We start from the raw sequence: 26170 nt of genomic DNA on the forward strand, positions 1-26170 counted from the left end.
TGGATATATGCACGAGTTCTGCAGCGGTAATATTGCGCGACTTTAGGAGCGCAGTGTTGTCCGCGAAAGAACGAGTGCATATATACACATACAAAGTTGATACCCTTTTTATTACATATCCACTATCGAATGATTAATTTATATCTAAATTATCGTTCTGTCACAAAAGACAGGAAAAAATACGGAAAAAAATTCTCCGAAAATGCAATAAACAAATGAAACTGACGCGCATTAGTATTTTCCGCGAAAATGACGTCAACTTGTCGCAACGTGCGCGTGGACGCCATGGACGTCACGCAAGTCTTTCCATTACAACGTTAAGAAAACATTCCACGTCCTATATTAGTCCAACTCATGACGTAATTATAACTTTCATTTCATTTCAGTCTGATAAATTACTACGTGCCAGTATCTAATAGGTCAGATTAATCAAAGCGTAAAAGTAAACAAAATGTTGCATTAATTACAAATTAAACAAATACACAATAGCAACAAAAATCTAAAGAAACGAGATTCGCAATGGACGGACCGTCAGGGGAGGTAACTAGAGTCACGGATTGGGACTAGTCCGATATGAAAGCGTTCAACGTCATGATATGGAAAAATATTGCACGATCGCGGTCCATTGAAACCCAATTGAAAATAATTTTAGGTATGTAATAATCATTTTTATTTCCTCTCGTGTATGATTTACAATCGTGCATTGTATACTGACTATACTGACATAACTTTATATAAAACCTAAATGTTTGGAGCAACACTAACGAGTTTTTACATTGTTCACATTGTTTTTTTTTTGTTGTTGTTGTTTTTTTTGTTTTTGTTGTTGTCGCTCTAATATCCATGCGATGATTATATTAATTGAAATGGGTTTTTTTTTCATTTAATTTTCATTCTTTTCATTTTTAAAACCTCTTGTAAAATTCCTGCCCTTTTGGACAATTGGTATCAAAATGCACGAAAAAAAAAACGATCATAATTATGGATAAATTAAATGGGCGGATTAAAAGAAGTAAGGTTCATTCTAATGTTTGAAATCTCAAGGAATTTTAATCGAACTTCAACTTCATACGTTAACTTCGCAAGAGACGTTGAAGGTGAAGGCGAAGGTTGAAATCTCAAACTCTCTAATATTAAACATTAACTTTTTTATCATTTCTCTGTTTATAGGTGTGTAATACTGCAAACGACCCAGTTCAGAAGACGACAAGTTAAAACAATTACTCCTCCGCCCACTCGTTTTCAACAAGGTTATGTAATTAAAGCAAACAGAAGCAGACATGTGTGAGTAAAATTGCAAATCACATGTTCGATGTTTAGTGTGAGAGTGGTACACTAGCATGATAAAACGTACTATATTTTTTTTCAAAATTCAAAAGAGAAACAAAAAGTAAGATAAAAACTGTTTGCCGAGATTTCAACAATTTTATATACTCTGCATCATTTTCTGATCCTTAGTTGTTTCAAAATATCTTTTCGTGCCTTCTAAACTTTTGATATTATTTTTTTCTCAATTTCTGTGCGAAAAAGTGGAGATTTGTATTAATATTTCCTGTCTTAAAGTGATAAATGAGACTAGAATGGACATTTAGAAATTGTGTAGGAGATTTAAGCATAATTATCTTATTATTAGATGCATAGGTACAATAGTTTGCTATGTGTACACTGAGACTTAAGAAATTGACGGCATACCCAGCAACCTCCTGAAGAAATGCAAGTGTTTAAACTGAGTAATTATGCTACAGTTAATCACTCAAACCTCGCTAACTCGAAAACTAACGATGACTCGAGTAAATGGTCTTGACCAATTTCCCTGTTCTTTCTAGGTATCAATCACAATCAACGGAATATGTCATTATGTCCTAGTATATTGTAAAAATAAACGAATTAGTTATTTGTTAATATAAATCATCATATAAACCGGCACTGCTTCTGATTAAACTGAAACAGATTTTGACTAATCTTAATCAATAAATCCGCCTCATTCGTTTCGAGTGCATTGTGGTTATCAACTTATTTTTTCTTTCCATTATCAGACATTCACATGTATACGTGTATTAGTATATCTTTTTTTTATGTTCATTATACAGAAGTTCCAAGATGGATAACAACTGTACAATAAATAAGAAATAATACATCTGCTGAACATATGTTATGTAGATGAACAAAGATTCAAGAAATGGCCATTTCGTATTTACATACTTTAATAGTGAAAAAGATTACAAATAAATATGCAAACACGGTTTCACATAAGCATGGATTTCAAAGAAATAATAACAAAAATGAAACTTTTAGTTTTGCATCATTGAAAAAAACAACAACAAAAATAATACATAAATTCCGTAATTGTAGGCTATAAAATAATACCTAATCCGAAATAGCGTTGAAAATTAGCCACCATTCATACATCAAAAAGGCTTAATAAGCGCACTCAAAAGCCGTCCAGCTTTTTGTATCAGTAATAGTATCAATGACTTTGTTAAGACACCATATAAGATAGCAAAAGTTACCAACGTGTACAAAGCAGATTTATTTCTATATGTAATAGCAATAAAACATACTTTGGAATAAAAAACACATAAAACAATGCAAGTTGTGCTAATTTTTAAAAGCCTTGGCAAATTAAAATTTTAAAAGCAATAAAATTCTTATCTCAAACACATTTTGTCACGTCAGTTCTACAAATTAACAATGACCGGTCTTTAAAACAGTGTTTACACGTATTGTGTAAGTTGTTGATTAAATCATAGGTGGATTTTGTTTGTTAGGCCAGACAAAACTTTTTAATGGGTAATTATGTGTTAGCATCGGATTATTTTCATTAAGAAATAGTAACAAATTGTAACAAAACTGGTATGTCAGAAGTATGAGTATTTACCGACGTCGGTGTTTTTACTGAGAAACAAAATATATGAAATCCATATCTTCAGTATTTCGGTACTCGAAAATACGCCGCTTTTTAAACTGTTACTGAATATATGTACTCAAAAGTTCGCCGGACTAAAAATTAAGCCGGTCTCGATAATAAGCCACCAAATCCTTGCGGAAATTTAAAATAAGCCTGCGGCTTATTTTCGGGATTTCTGGGTATAACAAGAGCACCGCAATGCGGGGCAATATACACCCAAATGTATGTCCTTTGACGCCTAAGTGTGACCTTGACCTTGAAGCGAGCCATTCGAAACATGCGCTCTGCACGTCTGGATGTAGTGAAAATTTGTGCCATGTTTCTTTAAAATCCTTTAAGCATTTCAAGAGTTACAGAGCGGACACGAAACATAGTCATATGACCTTTGACCACTAAGTGTGACCTTGGCCTTGAAGCGAGCCATCCAGAAGATGCGCTCTGCACGGTGTCTAGATGTGGTGAACATTTGTGTCAAGCTTCTTCGAAATCCTTCAAGGGGTTTAGGTATGACATTTGACCACTAAGTGTGACCTTGACCTTAAAGCGAGCCATCCAAAACATGCGCTCTGCACGTCGCCTTGATATTGTAAACATTTGTAATTGCTGACGGAAGGACGGACAGACCCGAGAGACAGACGGACAGACGGCGTCATAACATAATACGTCCCTTCGGGCGTATAAAATGTAAATATTATTCAGCATTCAAAGACGGTTTAAACAGTTTGATAAAATATGTTTCTTACATCTTCCGAAGGGTAGAGTTATTTTCTTCTCCCTTCTTGTTTCAAAATATTTTAAAGGGGATGACGCCATGTAGTACAGCTGACCCACCTCTGAACAATGCACTATATTTTATTCTGAATTAAGGCTTTAGACAGAAAAGAGTTAACTCGGTAAGTACCAATTTGATTAAATAGAAGAAAAATGGTTTTAGCAGCACTATGTGTGTGGCAATTGGTCTGCTGATGCCTCAAGTGTGATGTGCTGTGTGTTGTGTGCTTGTCACCTTCCGCTTTCAGCCTCCACCGCTGGCTAGCCTTCTGGTGAAAAAGGAGCCGAGTGCGTAAGTCTTCCCTGCCAGTACATAGCCTCTCTGCAGACAAGCCCCTTTGCAGTGCCTTCGAGTTGGCGCCACACGGTAACTGAGCACCTTGCGGCCTTAGGCAGAACTGCAGGGGACTCGGAGGAGGTCTGCCCCCAGACATGTGGCATGCCAGGCCCACCGGTGTGTGGACACGCCCTGATGCCTATGAACAGACCCCCAGCTATGGGACAAATAGCTCCTGTGTTCCCAGGATAGGGTTTTAACTCGGAACTAAGAGTGAGGTAACCCCGAAAGAAACCTAGAGAGTTGAAGACAGAGGTGCTGGGCCATTGGCGCTCTCTTAACGAACCACAGCACCATGCAATATCGCTATGACTACACAGCCATCCGGTATTCAACAATGTGGTGCTGAATCTCTGAGGTCCCTCCAGGGGGATTCACTGCCGGGCTCTGAGCCTCGAGTCCACCCACAGCTACTGGGGGTCCCTCCTTCAATCCACAACATGCAAAGAGAAGAAGGAGGAACATACCAAGGAGAAGAACCAATCCGCATCAACCTTTCAGGCTGATGCATTGGAATGCGGACGGTGTCTTCAACAAGAAAGCTGAACTTGAGCATATCCTCCATGAGAAAGACATCAATGTCTGTTGCATTCAGGAAACTCACCTACAGCCAGAGAAATCCTTCAAAGTCAAAGGATACCAGTCTTTCCGTTGTGACAGAATTGGCAGACGAAAAGGAGGCATCATGACATTGGTCAGGAACAACATCAGCGCTGTCCAGACCAACACGCCTATGGATGACTCCGAGTTCCAAGTTCTGAGCCTTAGAAAGAACGAGTTCAGTTTGAAACTTGTGAACATATACTCTCCAAGTGACAAAGCTCTGTCCCTTGACAAAGTTACAACTGATGAAACCAGGGTCATCATTGTAGGAGACTTTAACAGTCACTCACAAAGCTGGGGATATGACCACCTGGATAAACGTGGAGAGGAAGTAAAGACCTGGCAAGATGATAACAAGCTAAACCTCATCAACAAGCCAGATGATCCCCCAACTTTATACTCCAGAAGCTGGCGAACAACATCAGTCCCTGATCTTGCTTTATGTACTGCTGACATACATGGACATGTCAAGCGGGAAGTCAATGAACAACTAGGAGGTAGCGACTATCGCCTAGTCCAACTTACTATGGACCGTATAGCCATTACTTCACCTATCATCCCCAGATGGAACTACAAGAAGGCCAGGTGGACCTTTTAGTCTGAGTGATGAGCTCTGTAAAGACATCAGAGTGGAAGGTAGAGACATCAACCGGGTTGTCAAAGACTTCAACGCCAGTATACTTAAGGCTGCGTACAGCGTCATTCCAAGGGGAGCAAGAAAGGACTATAATAAAATTTGGAAAGTAGATCTCTCGGAAGCACCGAGAACAAAGCAAACAGTGAAAATTGCAGACTCGGTTTTATTGAGTCTGTTCATGAGCCTTATAAGCCCTACTGGAGTGATGAGTTGGAAAATCTACAGGCAAAGTTATCAGAAGCCAGAGAGGAAGCAGAAAAACAATCCCTCAAAAGAAAGTAACCTCTCTCTTCAGCAAGCCAAGACCAAATTCCTCAGGCACAAACGGGAAGCACAGAGGAAGAGCTGGAGAAACAAAACAGCCTCGCTCAATCTAGAGCGTGATGGCCAAAAGCTGTGGAGATTGACGAGACAGCTGAATGATGAAGAAACAGGAAGAGGCTCAGTAACTTTGGAAGAGAATGGTGAACTGTTGACGGGTAAACAAGCGGCAAACACTTTTGCCTCTAACTACAAAGATGTTTCAAACATCCCCATCAACAAGGAACGGCAAAGAGAAGCCCGAAGAGAAAAAAAGGAAAGGCAGACAAGCCAAGTGGCACCAGAATGCATGAAGCAGGGTCTTAAACTGCATGAGCTACAGACAGCTATTAGGCAGTTGAAGACAAAGAAGTCTCTTGGACCAGATGGAGTCACAAATGAAATGCTGACCCATCTAGGCACTGAAGCAATTTGGAACTCCTGGAAATTTACAACTACAGCGGGACACAAGGACTGCTCCCACAGATATGGAAAGAGGCGGTCGTGATCCCCATCCACAAAAAAGGGAAGGATCCAAAGAAGGCTGCAAGCTACCGCCCAATCAGTCTAACCAGCTGTGTTGGAAAGACCATAGAGCTGATTGTGAATGCACGCCTGAAGTGGTACATGGAGACTAACAACCTATTCGCAACGCTGGCTTCAGACAATTCCGCTCTACTGAGGACCAGACCACTTATCTATCGCAAGAGATAGAGGACGCCTTCCAAGAGCAGAAAGTCGTGCTTACAGCATGGATTGATCTACAGAGGGCGTTTGACGAAGTCTGGACTGATGGACTCCCCGTCAAGCTGATGAGGACTGGAGTAGGAGGTCACATGCTGAGGTGGATTAAATCATATCTCCACAACAGGAGAGCAAGAGTCAGTTTAGAACGTGCCAGCAGTAGGAAGTGCCTGTTGCGTTATGGTGTCCCACAAGGCGGAGTCTTATCTCACTCTTCTTGCTTTTCATCAATGATCTGGTGTCTGAACTACCGAAAGGAGTTAAGGCTGCTCTCTACGCTGACGATCTGGTGTTATGGTGTAAGGAAGAACATGCCACTATAGCCACATACAGGATGCAAGAAGCCATCAACAAGCTTTCAGCTTGGGCTGAAGATTTGTGTGTATCGATCAATACAGAGAAATCGTCCACCACACTATTCTCCCTCTCGTCAAAACAGAGGGCGTGTAAAATCAAGATGGGAAATACTTTGCTGATTTAAGCAGACGAGGCAAAATACCTTGGAGTGACCTTTGACAAACGGCTAATCTGGAAGCCCCACATTAGTCAAGCAGAAGGCAAAGCCCGTAGGAAGCTTGCCATGATGCGCATACTTGCTGGAATAACGTGGGGAGCAAATGAGCAAATACTCAAGACAGTATATCAGGGAACAGTGAGACCCCATGTAGAATATAGTCCAACTGCTTGGTCCACTACTGCCAAAACTAACCAACAGGCTTTAGACAAGGTTCAGAACCAAGCATTGCGGATCATGACAGATGCTACAAAGTCTACACCAATCTCCTTCATGGAGAAGCTAACAGGCACACAGCCGTTACAAGACAGAAGACATGCAAAGGTTCTGCTTCAAGCAGAGAAGTTCAGGTCTTTTCAAGACCATCCCATGAAAGCCAAGCTAGATGGCTACACAAAGAATCGGCTCAAACGTAGCAGCTTCGTACATGAAGCAAAGAAACTCAACCGAGAGTTCAAAACTGAACTGAGCATACCAACGACTCCCCTAGGTAGTGAAGACATTATAAACCCACTAGCGAATGATCTGTCCTCAGTGACTGTGAGACTTGCTGTTCCTCGTCTTGACCGCGGGAAGCAAGAGGATGAAGGCATTCGGAAAAGCCTCACACTTGCTATGATCAATGAAGACTATCATCCGGAATCATGGACTCATGTCTATACAGACGGATCAGCCAAATGTGCCGTCAAAGATGGAGGAGCAGGAGTTTTCATTCAATACCCATCTGGCAAGAGAGAAACACTACATGCAGCCACAGGAAAACACTGCAGCAATTACAAGGCAAAGACTGAAGCACTCATTAAGGCCGTGTCAATGGTTGAAGACTCGGCAGAAGAAAGCTCCTCAGTCGTCTTTCTCACAGATACGCTGTCTGTCGTGGAAGCTCTGATCAACAAAAAAGCTCCGCAGCTAGCCAGGAGAATGCAGAGCCTGAGTATAACCTGCAAAGTAGCACTTCAATGGATTCCATCCCATTGTGGACTTGCAGGCAATGGAGAGGCAGACAAACTGGCTAAGCTAGGAGCTCAGTCAGAACAACCAACAGAACCTGTGAGTTACAAGGAGAAAGTCACCACTATCAAGGTACTAATGAGACCAAGGATGGAGGAAGATGCTTTTCATCTCCTTAATCGGTCTGAACAAGTGATGATGGTCAGGCCCCGCTCAGGGCACAACAAGCTCAATGCTCACATGTACAAGAAATACAGACTGACATCAGGTAGTGAAGAAGATCAGACTGCGAAGCATATACTTCAGATTTGTAAAAGGCATGACAAGGAGCGAGCTGCGACTTGGCCGATAGATACCTCAATCCACCAGAAACTGTATAGAGGCATTGAGGATCTGCGGCAAACCACCAGTTTCATCGAGGCTACTGGTCTGACAGTGTAGTCGCGAACGAAAAGAAGAAGAAGAAGAACTATATTCCAGATTTACTTCTGATAGGCACACTTTCTAAAGAGTTCTTGCTGGCGCCAGTGAATCATGTTTAAGTTTCAAATAATGTTAAACATCTCCTACGTTTCTTTCGTTATTGTAAATAGGTGTAATGTTTCAAAAGACTTGAAGTTAAAAAGTCCATTTCCGCCTACTCGTTGTCTACGATACCACATAGGTATGTTATTAAAACAACTAGAAGCAGACATCTGTGTGTGAAGTTTAACTAAAATGTTCCATTCGCTGAAGAGTGCTTTACAATAACATTACCTATAAATCTTTAAGAATTCAAACAGTAAAAGCGTAAATTGGCAAAATGTCTGAAAACTACAGTGAATTAAATATTGTCTGAGTTATACTTTTAAAATAATTTCCAACGTTTCAATCATATATAAGTGTAATGTTTTGTTTAGCTAATATTATTTGTAATATTACGAAATTTATTTGTGTGGTTATTAAAACGGAATGAAATTTTGTGAGAATGTTATTTAAGTTAGATCCATGTTTCAGAGAAAAAAGTTCGAACATCATCAAAGCAAAGAAAAAAAAGCATTGTTTTACATGAAAATTTAACAGCATTTAAGACATTTATATTATTCTACAAAACCATTGTCAATTAACTCATATATGTATGGAATTCCGAAAAGGGGCTGCATGAAGAGGCCACACTTCTGGACAGTTCAGCGCCTTTAAAAGCTCACCATTTTTAAAAAGGTGTTACATGTCTTCGTTTTGATGCATTTGCAACAACGTACCAGTGTTTGAACTTAACATAACTAGGTAAAACATCGTTTTTGACAATTGTTTACATTTATTTCTTTACAAAAGGCATTCTTCTTTAAAGGGGGACAACTTCTTTAGAATATTTTAAGTATCCAACTCTATGGGACATAACAGTAAAACATGTATTGGACAGATAAGTTGTTTGTCAAGATGCTGTTCGTTTACTAAAAAATTCTGTTGTTTTGTGATATACTGCTAAACTTTAATTTCATGGTAATTATGCCCTAGATTTCATAAAACTATGATTGCCTACTCTATATTCTTCTCTAATCCAGTAATATTTGAAAATGTGTTTGGTCAAGCAGAAGAGTAATGCAATATTCTTCTGAATCAGTCGTTGATTGCAGTGGTTCTTACTTGTTTGTTCGCCTGATTGTTTCCTTTGATTAAACGGATTAAACGCAGTTTGGCAATTTTATTTATGTAACAGCAGCCATTATACACTTTTCTTGCTTTTCGTATCAGTTCTGAATTCCTCATCACATGTAAATGACAACCTCTCAAAAAGAAAAAAAAAAGGAAATTAAACTCATTCGATTTCGAGAACATTCGACCTCTTACGATTTCATATCTGATCTATTGAGCCAATCAATCGGGCGGTTAATTGTAATCCAGCAAATTGATAGTTGATTAAACTGATAATTCGTATCTTATGACGCACTTTTGTTATTTGATAGAATTTCATGAAGATATATAATATTATTGTTTTAATTAGAACAATGATTATGATCCATTGAGTGGGCCTGAATTGTAACATTACGAACTAACGTGGCTTCCACCAAACTGTACGACTCCATGGTATGGCCAATCTTTAATTGCTAGGGATGAAGAGTTATCTTGTGTTAAAACTGTACAAAATCGTGCAATGAGATATTTTCTTGGGGTTGGTAAATATACACCAAATACTGCAATCTATGGGAAAATGGTATGTATACCAGCAAAAGTTAAACAATGGGGCGCAGTTACTCGTCAGTTTTATCGTTTTAAGAATATGACTCATAATCGTGTCAATAAGAAAATATTTTTATGGGCTGAATCTTCCCACAACTAAAAATAGTGTATTTCATATGTGTAAAATGTTATAAATAAGCAGTAGAAAATAAATTGGTAGAGGCTGAGATTCAGGGATGGAAGGATGCATTGAATAAAGTAGAATCACGAGATAGTAATGGAAAAAAAACACTTTGGACATACAGATAATTTAAAAGTGATCTTGATACAGAAAACTACCGGAAATCTACCATTCTGTCTCATGGCAAAGTTTCGATGTTGGGGTACCTCCACTGAAATTGGAAACTGGTAGATATGAGATCCTTGATGTTAATGCAAGAACTTGTTTTCATTGTAAGAATTGTGCGGAAAATTGTATCTATCGAGTTATCTGTGAGATATTCAAATATATTTCGTTCAACCACCACCAACATATTATTCAGCAAAATATAGATAGCTATGATGGTATGTGTTAGCTTCAAGTTGCATGTTGTTCAATTGTAATGTTTCATATTTTAGTAAGAATTTGTAATTGTTTTAAAATATCTTTATTATGGTTCACATTTATTTAATGTTAGTCAAAAATGTCTTTTCAGAATTGCAAATATTTCGTTAAGGATATAATATCATTTGACAAGTAGATTGGCAGAAACACAACTTGTTCCAGCATGTGTCTAAATAAAAACATTAGGCATTTTCCTATGTCTGTATTGAAAGTATTAACTAAAGAAATTTCTAGCATAAAACCATACAATTGTTCTATTGCAATTAATCAAAGTGTTGTTTTGCAAATGCTTAAAAGAGACAAATTCCCTAAGATATTCAATCTTTCTAAATGTCACACAAACATGTGCCATCTGCATACAGATCGACGCAGATCGTGGTAGCATAAAAACTGAAAGTCATTTATAAACAACAGCTACGAATAAATTTCTTTTTTGCGTGAAACTTGAATAACATCTTGTCTGTCTTCTTGTATTTATTAGAATGGAGAAAATGATTTGCGCATTAAGACAAAGAGCAAAGTGAAAATGGGAACTCACAGTGTTTCATTGAGGATTTTTTCTTCAAACTACCCAGTTTATGAATTATGACTGAAGTCTGACGTAACTGTTTTTAATCTCTTTGAACACTCAAAAAGTGTTCGTTGGTGCTGAGAGAAAAGCACCTGCATTGATGAAATGCAGTGTGCCTCAGCTCCTAGTACTGGATCCCAAGAACTAAACAATGCACATTACTTCATCACGTTTAAGCCAACGCCAATTGATAGATAGGTACCTTATATTTCGCCTTAAGATGGGAAATGCGTAAGTTTCGTAATAATTACATGAACTATGGTTTTGATAATCCACGATAATAGTGAAATCAGTTAAAAATTTCTTTTTAAATCGAAATTTTACACAATTCAATTATTTTATAGCAAAAAAACATTTCCTTCTATCTTTGATTCCCGCTATATTATCCTTATTGTTCAACAACAATATTGTCTGGATATATATGTAGCACGTTAAAGCCAGTGAACAAATGTAAATGCGACCGTGAATAAAAATACAAAATAAAATTATATTCATAACGAAGGGACAATAGAAACTTTTGTAATTTGAGCCCAATTAGTAACCAGTGACATGCAGTACAGTAAAAATGTCTGACCAACATAATAATTCCCCGGTATATATTAGGGCTATAACTGAAGAACCCAGGTTTCTTAGAAGAGACTGTCATTAGTGTAATATTGTCTATGGTAATCGGTGCTTTTCATTCACAAGCCCCAAGTTTTGCATATCTGTTGCCTGCAGTATTAGGGGGTTGCTTCAAAAACAACAATATTTTATAATTATGTTTGTCTATTTTTGGATATATATATTTGTATTGTTGTTAAATAGCAGGTTGCTTTCATCCAAAGGCGTTTGTATTCATAGAGTGTATTCTGTCGGGCCCTTCTTAACGTGTATTATACATGACAGTAATGCTATGATGAATATAATAAAAATGATATACGGAAGCAAACATTACAATTGTTATTTCCTTACCATGGTGTGATCAAAAAGGCAATATTCTTAATTTTTTTTATCTGCCAAGTCTCAACTTATTTCCTAGAATAGAATGTTCCTGTTGCAAATTTATACGCAATTTAAGTTATCTCGTCCTTTTGTAGAACTACGCTGCGACCCTGGTTACTCGCACACTTTCTATCTGGCAAACTTTAATAATCTGGTGAACTTTAAACAAACTGTATGTTTCTGGCTTTGTGGATAATTGTTTTCAAAAAATACAAACGCTACTAGACACAAAATATACACTCTTTGTGACATAACTTACGAAACGTATAAATAACTGCAATGAATATCAAATTGACAAAGAATGTCTAAATATTTGTAGCTCATTCAACTATGAAGCTAAATTAGGATCAAACTCCATGCTTTGTAGTATTGCATTGACACACTCGACAGAAACATTGTACAGTTATTGACAACCCAAAATGAGGTTTTAAATGATATGAAACATCATCAGTTATATTTTCAATTATTTAAATAACCATTTCATAAAATGGTGGACAAATAAAAAGTTACTGAACTCATCTATTTCCTAATATTTGTATCCTTTTACTTGTCTTAAGGACAATTCCCTTTTTGGAGATGAGTAATATTAATTGTCTTTCAATATATTTGAATTACAATCCATTGCAGATTCAATAATTGTGGCGGAAGTTGTTCGAAGAACAAACACATTAAAAGCAGATGTTTTGAATTATTGAGAAAGAGAAGTGGTAATGGTTTTCATTCATTTTAACTATGATACCTTATCAGTTTCGTTTCAGACAGTAAACTCTATATTTTAATCAAATAGCTGGACTGATGTATTTGAATTGTAGAAGTGTATGAATGCTTACATAATTGATACACGTCCATTGAGCCGCATTATGCTAGACATATTATCTTCCAAAATGTCTGTCAGATGAGCGTTTATAAAACAGTTTTTAACTTCACTTTTACAAGGATGAAATATCTATTGTCAGAAAACCATATCTTCGATCCATTCTATCCTGACATCCTAATACTTCGAGGTTGAGGCAAGTCATACCAAGAAGTTACTATCTTTACCAGGCGAAAAAAAATCGCCACAAGCTTAATATCCGTTCTTTGAAAACTGTAATAAAATTATTAAATAGTTAGTGATTAACTGTACTATTTTAGTTATGACCACTTTACAAGACAGGTAAAGAGCGCCCCATGTTTAGGGATGCCATAAACGTGTTCAATATCGTTGATTATGTCGGTTATACTTGTCCAAACGCAACACCAAACCTTTAATTCATTTAGAATATGAAGTTATGATATCGCTAAAACTTTATGATTTAGATCATATATCTCTTAACTCTTTCTCACACAATGAGCGGAAACAGATTTTGTGGAGTATGATAGATGAATTAAAATATTGTGATAGATTTTATGATTATTATTTGACGAACAAATATTTTGTCGTATCTAAAGTACATGTCGGATGTCATAAATATTCTTTCATTAAAGGGTAGATAAACATTTGATTATGCATATTGAAATCAAATAGGCACTAGGCCAGTTGTACAAAAATGTCAAAAATGGATAAAAATCAACATTAGATATAAAAAGTTAAATCTTATATATAAAAATACAGAAACATATCCAAATAAACAGAAACATAAATATAAATCATTATATGAATGAATTTTCAAAGCTAAGTTTCTAATGTTTGACATAAATTTCTTTGGCGGGACTAAGCAAATTACGAACAGAACTCATCTTATCACTTTATAATTAAGAAATGAAATGATTTTTTTTAAATTCATGCGAAATGAACGACTGAATAGGATCGGCAAATCCATGCGGTCGGTTATCACTAAGCAGCGATGACGTAACTTTCGCGCCTTTTCTTTTGCTGTTCATACGAAATGAACGTCATAATTTTCAGTGGAAAAGAATAGGGTGAATATGAAGGGATAACGCATGTTTTTCGTGTTATAACATCTGCAGAATCCCGAGGGAGTGGTTGGTGCCCGAGCCCGTTAGAGCGAGGGTACCAACGTATCCCGAGCAGTTGTTTTTTTTTTACGTTGACGCATTTCGTTTTGAATTATCCGTTTTGGGGTCGAATGGCGTTTACGCTTTGCCACGGAACGCGCATATATAAAAAGGTGTTATAGCAGCACGCGAGCGCGAGAATCTCCTTGTTAACACACGTTTTCTCTCCTGTTAAAACACCCCCGAAAAGTGACAATAACAGCAGTTTTATGCTAGAATAAATATTAAAGTTGTTTGTTACTTCTTATTTTCATTATTGAATAACAGAAAGCATGATTCTTTGAAAGTAACGTTAATACTTCTACTCAACGAATTAAAGAAGGATTAAATTTGCTAATTATTTAATTTTACAGAAATACGGTATTTGATTGATATTTCTCATTATTAGGCAATTAGATATATGACAGCATGAGTATTGCTAGTAGTGATATTAACAATTAATTTCTCTTTTTAGGAGAGATAGAAATATTCTTTAATTATCTCATCCTTTCAAAAAGTCTCTATTTATTACTGAGACACACACGGTTACAGTAAAAAACTCTTCCGTATAAAATATATCTGAATAGCGATACGTCTGCATGTCAGTAAAATATATACCGAAGATCAGGAATCTATATGATGACAAACAAGTTTTGAACAAAAAATGTGAAGTTAAAAGTTCAGATTCCCTATCAATATTTTTACTCTGACAATTCTTTTGGAATTTAAACGCATGGGTGTTTTTTGTAACTGTTTTCGTGAATGATGTTTGACATTTTCAATTACTGCAATGGAAAATCATTTCAAACTCTTGTTGTTACTGGTTGGAGGAAAACATTTTAGCATTCTGAATTAATGGGCAAAAGTATTTTAATGGATAAAGATCTTTTTAACAAATAAAAGAAAATACCCAAAAAGTATAATTAAATTGAATATCATTAAAAATGGGTACGTTGATGTCTTGCATGCAACTTATCTAGTTGTGAAACTTGAAATCCATTTCGTGCGACCATGTGCATAATTTCGAAGAGTGAATATTTCCAGTGTGTAGAGACAGTACCAAAGTAAGTTTGTTTGCGGTCGCTAAACATTTTCTTTTTCTTTCCCCATACCACTAAGTATATAAATGTCATCAATAAAAGTTTTTCAAACATTGTTTAAACGTCAATGAAACAACCCTAATATTTTATTGCAATGTTTTATTTACATTTGTTTGATAAACAAGATGCTACTCGATTTATTACTATTAATATTTCTATTTTTTTGGTAAATATCATAAAGCTTTTAACGTGTTGCCCCATATGAATTCACTGTAGAAGAAACGAAGAATGTTTCTGCTTATTTTAATAAGCTGTGATGCCAACATAGCTGTCAACATGTCGACGTTCTCCTCCCACCTTATTTTCTGTAGTCTGATAAAGTGATATAAATCTGCTGTAATTCAACATTGACAAACAATGTAATTCCGGTCTGTTAGATTTATTGGATCATTTTCCTATCAGCTAAAAAACAAACACTACTTGACGCCATTATCACACTCTCTCCGCTTTTACAAGTAATTGCCCAGTCTAGCCGAGAAGTAAAAGCGTATCGAAAAAGGATACAAGTGGCCATTCAACACAAGTGTTTGATTACTTTGACGGCTATACTTATCCACCAAAGTTTCCATTTAAAAATGTCTCGGTATGTGGTGTGTGGTAGAGAAGTTGTCAAGAGGACAATATTACTTATTTTTGGTCTTCAATTCTAACACGACCTGATTTGAGGTTTCCTTTTAAACAAACAAAATGGACACGTGTGTGTTATTATGCAAAAATTCAGTTTGTACGTCACAATTATTAAGTCAAGGCGTCAAACGTCATAGCGTCGCACTGGAAAAGTAACCCACATCAATACAGGCAAATATTTGGTAGTTGTCGTCAAGCATGTACATAAAAATCCTTGTTAGAATCGAAATATATCTGAAACAATGACTTATCTCGAATAAATGCGTTGTTATTTAGATGCATAACTATGCTATATAATTTCTTTGCATCTGAACTCCAGACTTTGATTTTATTCAACGACAGATTCGCTATTTACGGGTATATTATGTCTTAAATTAGTCAGTACGACATCTAAAATCATTTCCGAACTTCTTTTCAAACAGCTTGTGGTTTTGTATAAACAAATGGAAACTATTTGTTCATTTCGATGCCTGAAATCACAAATTGTATTTGTCTTATGCTGCTTTGCCTCTGTATCCTGACAAACGTTTATAACCTAAAGAACTCGGGAAAAATGTACTTTTACGGCCTATTAGATTATTTTCCTGTCTGCTAAACTACATACACTACTTCACGACATTTTCACTCTGTCTCTGACATAACATAAGACCCGTGTAAAAACTGCTAAGTCTATGCGGAATAAATATCTTTTTTTACAAAGGATTTTCCAGTCTCAATGATCAGTAGACTATTCAAGTGAAATTTACACCATTTTCGTAATGCGAGCGTAGAAAATTGGAATACTGAAACTAAATTCCTTGATTAAAACATTTAGTACTGCATTTATATATTCGACGGAAACATTGTTTTGTTTCAACGCTGCATCAAGCGGACAAAATGTCAGTTGTATTTCATTATTCGACGATTACTACCTTAAATACAGAGTGAACACAGGGCAAACATTTTGTGGATATATATAACTGAATGATTCTTATATTCTATGAAAGCGTTTAAAATTATTTTTTTCTTTACATTTTCGTAAGAAGCGAGCATGAATATCTCTTATATAATTATCGTGTTTTGTTACAATTACTTATATTTGGGATTCAGCTGGCAGTGATTACTTAAATACTCTGTAACTCAAGAAGTAGGTAGGTACTAAGAATGCACAAATAGAAGGCTTCAACTATACAGTAGTTGTACTGTCACTGCCCGTTCCTAGAATCCCACTATGTGATTTTTTTTTTCTTGTGTCCTTGTATAGTTGATTAATCTTGTATGTGTATTGGTTTGTTCAACGTTGTGCTGCATGTACAGATCAAAATGTAGAATCTCATGAAGCAACAACTTTTAATAACAATCAGCAGATGATAAGAAAATCCGGCATATGAAAAAATAAGGTCGTGTACTTGATTGTTTTTTGCTGGACTGATATGAAAAAATATTAAACTCAATCAAATCTTTAAAATCAGAGTGTATGGGAAACTCACAAGTTTAATGACATTTCGCGTTAAAAAAATAGTTATAAAATGTTGATTTCAACGAACCATTCCGCGACTGGTTTAAATAATACTTTACACAACAAATAACATTTGATTACAATATATGTTACCAAAGCAATGGATCGAATAGTACGCTTTTTTAGAAACTATTTCGCGATTGTTTGATATCTACATAGATTGGTCCTCTCATGGCTTTTAAGATATATCCCCATGGCCAAAGGGATGTGCTAATCTTAACCTGATTTAATGAACTTATTTGGAATTTATATATATATATATTGTGTGTGTGTGTGTTTAGCTTTTAGAAAGAATGATTCACTAGTGATGCTAATATAATATAGATTAAAACTTAAGCCATTGGTGATCGGGAAGTCGCGAAAGCCACGATGTTTCAGTAGGGTAAATGTTGATTCTCTGCCGGTAACTTACCGCTTCAACAAGAAAAGCTGGACAAACAGTTGATTGTTCGAGGAATGGTTAAGTAGTGTTGATAAGCAGATAAAACGTCAAAAAAGGAATAGTCTGTTGATCGTAGACAATGCGCCTTCTCATCCGAACATTCAGTTGAGCAATGTGAAAGTTGTGTTCCTCCCTTCGAACACGACATCAGTAGCACAGCCTATGTATGGATCAGGGGATCATTCAAACCATAAAACTTAAATTCTATCAGCAACAGAGTCAGCATATAATTAATGAGATGGAGAAATCTACTCAGAGTGGTAGTGAACTGCTGAAACAGATATCTGTGTTGGACACTATCTTCTGGATTAATCGAGCTTGGAAAGCTATTGATGCAACCACAATAATGAAGTGTTTTGACAAGTGTGGGTTCGAAAAAGTAAGACAGACACCGATTGAAACTGAGAGTCATAGTGACTGTGATTCGGATGATGATATTCCGCTCATAAAGCTTGCACGTAGTCAGAGTATATATGGTACAGGTATCCGTGAAATTATCAATGATGATATTCCGACCTGTGACAATAGTGAAATTGATTGGAATCTACCTGCAACAGAACTGTTAAATGTCAACGTAGACAGTGATAGTGATTCAGAACATGAGGGAAATGAACCTGAAAATGACTCAAAACAGAAAGTTTGTTCAATCCTTGAAGCTAGGGAATGCATTGAAAAATTAAGGAACTTTGCATGTGACAAGGGAAATGCAAAACTCCTCGGTTGTGTGATGGAAGTGTCATCAATTGTGTCAGACATGAACTTTAAGACAATGACTGTGCAAGCTAAAATTAGTGACTTTTTAACGTCATGAACACTGTTTTACAATAGCATACCAGTGATGTGTGTAAAATGTAATGTTCAGTAAAATTAAGGAACATTAATATTCTTAGATTACATGTATTCAACTAGTCAAAGACATGAACTTTATTTATGATAAAGATTTATTGAAGAGTATGACATTTTACATGTAAAAAAATAAAAAATAAGTCATGGACACTGTTATACAGAAGTATACCATTGATTAGTTATGATGTGTTATGATGTGTGTAAATGTAATGTTCCGTAAAATGTATACATTAATATTCTTAGATTACATGTCTTCAACTAGTAAAAAAACAAAGACAAATATCAAACAGGGAATGCCACGCACCAAAAACTCAGCCTCCCCAAAACGAAACCTACAACACGCAGACGTGCACACCACCCGCACACACACACATACACGCGCGCACACAAAGCCAACACATTAGGACAAAACGAACAAACAAAGGAACACAGTGGGGCACCACCTTGGAACGGTCAGTGGCAAAAACACCACTGGGGAGCTTAAACAGGTTTATGGTGCGAACCCAACCTCATTCTTACCCCCACCATGTTCCAAAGACACGGGACAGTGTAAATAAAAGTAATCTCCTCCGGGTGAATCTCTAACACACGTAATGGAAACAAAAGGCATGGCATGTAAAACACAAAAATGCTCGTGTATAAATATATAAAAAGCAAACCTTTAGAACCAAAAACGTATGTACTCAATGCCTTTTCAGAAGACAGAGCAACAAGAGAAACACCCTTAAGGGCCCGACGAAACAGGCCAGAAGACAGATATCAAAACAGTTCAGTCCAAACATGAACTATATATACGATAAAGATTTATTGAAGAGTGTGACATTTTACATGTAAAAAAATAAAAAATAAGTCATGAACACTGTTATACAGAAGCATACCATTGATTAGTTATGATGTGTTATGATGTGTGTAAATGTAATGTTCCGTAAAATGTATACATTAATATTCTTGGATTACATGTATTCAACTAGTCAAAATCATGAATTTTATTTACGATAAAGATTTATTGAAGAGTATGACATTTTACATGTAAAAAAATGAAAAAAAAACAAACAGAATAGAATGAGTAAAGTATTTTCAGTCCAGTAATTATAGCTTACTTAATAAAAGCTTGTAAATGTTTACCTATTGTTTATTTCCATTTGTAAAACATATATTAAAATAGATACCAAAACGGCTTGAACTGACTTATCACCTCTGACCAACAACCTCCGAACAACAACACCTCTCTAGAGCAACCAAATTTTATGTCTCCGTCAGGTGTTGCTCTGCAGAGGTTATACTGTACCACCAAAGCATATTCGAAGTGAAATGGCATAGAAAAATTTCGAAAAGAAAAAATATCAAGAAGTAAATGATATTGTTTAGATAGATATGTATCTTGTATTGTATATCATATGAAAAACAGCTAACATGAAATTTCTTTGAGAGAGCGTTATTCTGTTTTTTTCCAACAAGTGAATTTCGTAAGCGAAAATCAGGTTTAGCTAACTGTATCACTCTTTCAAAAAGGTTTCGTATACGTACAAGGTAACTTCAGTTAAACGAACACAAAGCATTAACAAAGGATTGATTTCTGTTAATCTAATTTGCTTTGTTTCACTTTCTAGATGATATAAAACAATTGTTTTGTAATTACTTGTTTCTCCCCACACACCGTCCATCTTGGAATATTTATGTATAAAGACTCTATAGTTTTCACTCTGTTTAACTCCATTAACGTTTCGGCCTTATTGCTTTTTTTCAAAATGACAAATTTCGAGTAATTCTCTATGTCATGGCATTCTTTCAACAAAACAACTATTGAAACATAAACAGGTCCGGCTTTGCATTTCATCTAGAGAATTACTCGAAATTTGTCATTTTGATAAAGGCAATAAGGCTGAAACGTTAATGGAATAAAACAGAGTGAATACTATAGTCTTTAAACGTTCGATACCCCTTAGGGTAAAACAGTATTAATGTATAGTTTTGCAAGATTAAATTACAAGCAGAAATGTCTTATTATGTATAAATATCAGGATACAAATATTAAAGGTGAAGTGTTAGCAAGAATTATCATAATACACTGTAGATATCCTTTAATGCGGATCCTTTTCAAACTCTGAAATGACAAAACTCTCATAGACATAATTAGCATTGTATGTTGTTTTCTCGTTCCGTTCTATATTAAACAAAACAGGATAACAATTTTTTATTTGGATAAAAAATACGTAGAGACACATACCTTGAAAACGAGTTCATCAATGCTAGTTCAACCTTTGAAAAACCAAAACACTTATTTTTAATTATTTATATGTTATATGTCCGACAAAAGACATGTAAACGTTAAGCAGGGTAGCAGTAGTTTATAAAGTCATTTGGTAAATTTTTCATAGGATTTAACGTGTTTTCCGTTTCAGTTTGAAAACTCTGGTGCCGCCATTGCTGTCAACTTGTAGTCATTGTTGTTCTAGCATATTTTCTGTATGTGACAACATGTTATAAATCTGGTGTCGAACTACACTGACAAACTATTAACTTCCGGTCTATTAGATTTATTGGATCATTTTCCTATTAGCTAAAATACAAGCACTACTTGGCGCCATTTTCACACTCTCGTTTTCAAATAATTCCTAGGTCTAGTCGAGAATAAAAAGCGTACTGAATAAAACCGTTATAGCATTGCCTTTCAAGTAATCATTTACATTTTTTCTGCTTTAACTTTCCTGCTTTAAGTTTCATCAAAGTGCGATTTCAGTTGCGTTTGCTAGGTTCAATGATCACTTCAGCTATAACTGATTTCACTTCTGAGAGATATGTACTACAATTTGATCAATAAAATAACAAATACTATCACATAATAAAACAAAAATACACTGAATGTAAACGAAAATGTATGTTGAAGTACGTTTTTTGTGCTAACATTTAGAATATTTACACAAATATTGCAATTATAAACTCCCTTCAGTTGCATTTTATCTTACTGTGTACCACTGCAGTGCACGTGTTTGATATTTGAGTAATTCTTTGTAGTTTCTAAAACAAATTACAACCGTTCGTATCTGATATATACTGGAGGCAAACCAGTTTTCTGTTGTCTTTTTTCAGAACCTTATATAACCAATGAAATGAAATGGGGAAAGATCACAAAATGGTTCAACATAAACATTAGACTACGTTCTTTGTCTGCATTCAAAGTATCAACAGAACATTTCTCAGACAGAAATATTCAACTGCAGTTAATCAAAGGTTACTTTTGCAAGCGCTTAAATAAGACAAACTCCCTAAGATATTCTATCTTTCTAGATGTCATACAAACATGTGTTATCTGCATACAAATTGAGGCAATTCATTGCATCGTAAAACTGATTTTTATTTTTGTGAAACTAGAATTATATCTAGTCTCATTACTTGCATTTTTAGGGAAAAGTATGAGAATAATTAACGCTTTAACACACATACCATACTGGCACAAGCAGCTAACAAAGAGTGTTTTATTGCTAAAGTACGATCAACTGAGAATTTAAATCCACGAGGAAATGTAGTATTTTACTAGCAATGGCCGCTACCCGACTCAGGTATTGAGTGGTTATATTTGATCAAAACGGCTTAAATACCCTAGTTTAAAGACTGCCATCGTTAGGGAATTTTTTAATATCGCTGTTAATCACAGTTTGTTTCAAAAGGAAAATCATACTGAAGAAAATATTTTTTTTCCAAAACGAAGAAAACTATAGTGCTATATGTGTCAACTCTTTACCTTTGTTTATTGAAGATTTGTTATTTGAAACAAATTAACAACTAATAACATCCACATTCACTTCTTAACTTATTCCAAAATATGTATAAACAAATTGAAAGTATTTGTTCGTTAAGATACGCTCACTTGCAAATTATAAATATCTTACGTTGCTTTACTTCTGCAGCCTGACATACATTTACAATCTGGGAACTGTGACAAACTATATATTTCCGGCCTATTGGATTATTTTCCTATCCGCGAAACTACAAACACTACTTTCAATCCATTTTCACACCCTCTTTGACAATACATACGAAGCGTATAAAAAATTACAAAGTCTAGCGAGAATAGATATCGTTTTGACAAAGAATGTGCCCGTATCGATGATCAGTAGACCATTTGACTGAATATTGTGATTCGGGCGTTGTAAATTGTCTATATAGTACTGCATTTATATAATTGACAGAAACATTGTTCATTTCCTTAAATATAACCGCACACTCAATCAAGTGGATAATACACATATTTCAATTTATCATTCGAAGATTTCTTGATTAAAGAGCGACCTTCTGAGTGATTCATATATACCGCGAGAGCGTTTCTATAAATATTTTGTAAGAAGCAAGGGTAAATACTTTTGTATGTCATCCTCAATAACACACATAGATATTAGTACGAGCATAATTCCCCCCCTCCCCCACCCCCCAAAAAAAACGAAATCATTTGCCCCTCACTGATTTGGGTTCGAGACCTCGTTTCGAGTATGAAGAAGTCATCCGTCTTGTTTGTGGAAGGTCAGTTGCTCTGGTGCCCGCCTTGTCTGCAACAATGCTTGGAGGGTACCTAATGTCTTCCTTCTAAACACGAGGTCTTTAAAATGGTTTGTAGCATTTTAAATATTATTACTAAACTTATAACGTTCGAGTTTACTTCACAATTAATTTATTTAGGAAAACGAAACATTTGACTTTCTTTATAAAGGCCGATTATCATCTATTGATTGTGGGGAAAGTTATGTTGGAGACAAATGACAAAAAGTTACAAAAGAGAACTGTTGAATTATCGGAGTGTGGAGAGATGCTAATGATTTTCTTTCTGGTAAAATATGTTTCAATATCAGCGTCGTATCAATCAAAAAACTTCACAAATTTAATTAATCGCTGGACACTAATGACACTAAAGTTGTTTGAGCAGTAATTCCTTGGAGTGTTGTCGCCGTGATTTTTCGTCATTTGCGCCTTATCGTGTATAAATGCTTGCATGACAGATAAACATCCATTTAACATCATTCAGCTTAAAATATATTCCATGAAGTGTTACCAAGAATTGGCCAGAAATGCTTGTTTTAGGTAAACCGTTTCATTTCAGTCTTACCAATATAGAATATCTAAATACAGACACTAATCTTCAAAATATTATTTTCGTCGATAGAAGATCTAGAACACGTTTATTTTCGGTATTTAGACCAGTTAATAACGCAATACCCATTGAACGGAGAATGGTGATATTTCTAAAATCTTTTTTTTCTTTTATCTAATTGTCTGATACTAGAGAAGTTTGAAATTGGTCTGAATTTTTAAACGGTTAAAATTTTCTACCTAATTGTGCCATTCATTGTCTCTTTTAGATTTTGCAAGAATAAGACTGAAACATATGTGATTTCTAGATACTGATGGATAGTTATTGTACTTTTTTTCTCCCTCATGAACTTCGTGCAAATTATTCTGATAATACTGGTATACAGCAATTCTACAAGATGACAGGTGGAAAATTTAGGCCCTGCCTGAATTAATGTGATTTCACAACTTCACCTGCAAACTTATTCAGTCATTCTTTTTAAGCATAGTTTTAAAATGTAGAATAATAACTAACTTACACTATAGAAACAAAGTTGTCTAAACTCACCTTAATATTAACACCAAGTATTGTGCATATTGCTACATTAATTAATAACATATTCAGACATTAAACTCATTGTCTTGGCCTTATATATGTCACTGTCAGTTTGTAACTAGATACTTGTATTCTCAATTTATTTTCATGCAAACTATGTATAATTACCATCATGGAAATATACGGTGCCCCTAAAGTGACATGTTACACACTTTTTTCCAATTAGGTAATGTGAGACTTTTTTTTATTTCGTTTAAACGAAATAAGTTATTTCGTTTAAACGAAATAAGTTATTTCGTTTAAACGAAATGATTTCGTTTAAACGAATGATTTCGTTTAAACGAAATAAAAAAAGTCTCACATTACCTAATTGGAAAAAATGTGTGTAACATGTCACTTTAGGGGCACCGTAGAAATACAAAAGAATACAGTTATTTTGTGGTGCGTATTTAAGATGAGCCCTGATTTCTAGTTTTCTTCACATTTCATTATAACATTGAAATATAGCCGCTGAGTGTTTATAAGTCAAACACAGATAACTTAGTGAATTGTACATGAATTGAATCGATATTTTAGAGGCATGTTGTGTAAACATCTGTTATTAAAAACATGAAACTCACATGCTGTTGTGAACAACGGTTTCTTTAGAAGGCCCATTAACATCACCACCGGAGTCAAATTTGAAAAATATAAAGACCTTATTTCATCACTTTATCATGATGTTCATTCAATTTGTTACTTAAGTTTTCCGTAAGCATATCCTTTAAATGGTATATCAATACGTCTACGCACATGCAAGGCAACTTAAGTGGAATGAAAGTAAAACGTAAAATAATAAACGAATGTCTGAAAATTTTATAATACAAAACGTCTTGTTGGGCTGATATAAAACAGTCGAAACTATACCGATAGGAACTTTATGCTCTAAGTAATAATATTAAGTGTAAAGAACAATTAACGATCATAGCACATTTAGCCTGCTATCGGCAAGTGATTCAGCCTTTGCGACCAGTGCAGACCGAAATCAGCCTGCATATCCATGCATGTAGTTTGAGCATGGTCTGCACTGTTCGCCATTCAGTCAGTTTCTTTTTGGTAGGCATCCCTTTTAGCAGTTAATGGTACTGTCCAAATTGAAAGATGGACAAGTCCATTATAGAAATTTAGCAGGGTAAGGGTTAAGAAGATTTGATGTTTTGTTATATGCCGCACCCTCCCCTATATTGTCCATTTTAGGAAATATACATTAATAAAAGCCATAAGAAGCCCAGAACGCAACCAAAAACATTTAATTAGACCTGATTTGAGTATGTTCATATGGGAAAATAACTATAGGATTACAAAAATTAAATTTAAAGGACATTGGTGTTATATAAAGTTCAATTACTAGGAAATAAAGGCAGTAGACATCCGAATTGTTTTTGTTTTTTCTAAAAGTTGAAATTTGGACTGCAAGCGGCGCTCTCAGTGTAACAAATATCTTCAGGCAGTTCATTTTGAAACAATATAATGGCGTAATGTCATACCAATAACATACGGGAAACGTCGTAAATAGCTGTTGAGGCAAACTCCACATGGACGTTTTTAACAATTCTCAATAAAATCTCTATGCACATGCAGAAAACTTCTGAAGTAGGCCAAAAAATACCGTACAATTAGGGAGATAATAACAGTTAATAAAACTCATTTTGCATGTATTTTATTGTTATAACGCCATTGTGTCATTTCAAAATGCCTGAAGCTTTGTGTAACATTAAAAGCGCTTGCCGTGAAAAAATAAAATTAAAGAAAAATATCAGATATCTACTGTTATTATTTCCTGGCAACTGATCTTTTATTTATTTTATACATACATGTATATACATTTTGTATATAGTTAAAAATATTTATGGCGAAAGTTTGCATGTAGGTTAAGAATATCAAGACGATATATGATTTGCATGCTTAAACGAAATGAACATACTAAAATGTGGATGACA

General features: G+C 35.3%; 1 protein-coding gene across 1 annotated transcript; it reads left to right on the plus strand.

Moving 5' to 3' along the window:
* The first annotated feature begins 17966 nt into the window (after positions 1–17966).
* On the plus strand, positions 17967–18539 carry LOC128549569 (uncharacterized). Its single transcript, XM_053526542.1, has one exon. The coding sequence runs from the start codon at positions 17967–17969 to the stop codon at positions 18537–18539; it is 573 nt and encodes a 190-aa protein (XP_053382517.1).
* The last annotated feature ends 7631 nt before the right edge of the window (positions 18540–26170 follow it).

The sequence above is a fragment of the Mercenaria mercenaria genome, chromosome 2 (assembly GCF_021730395.1).
Source record: "Mercenaria mercenaria strain notata chromosome 2, MADL_Memer_1, whole genome shotgun sequence".
Taxonomy (NCBI): domain Eukaryota; kingdom Metazoa; phylum Mollusca; class Bivalvia; order Venerida; family Veneridae; genus Mercenaria; species Mercenaria mercenaria.

Coding starts and splice junctions, on each gene's coding strand:
- LOC128549569 (XM_053526542.1), top strand. CDS start 17,967: ATGGAGAAATCTACTCAGAGTGGTAGTGAACTGCTGAAACAGATATCT.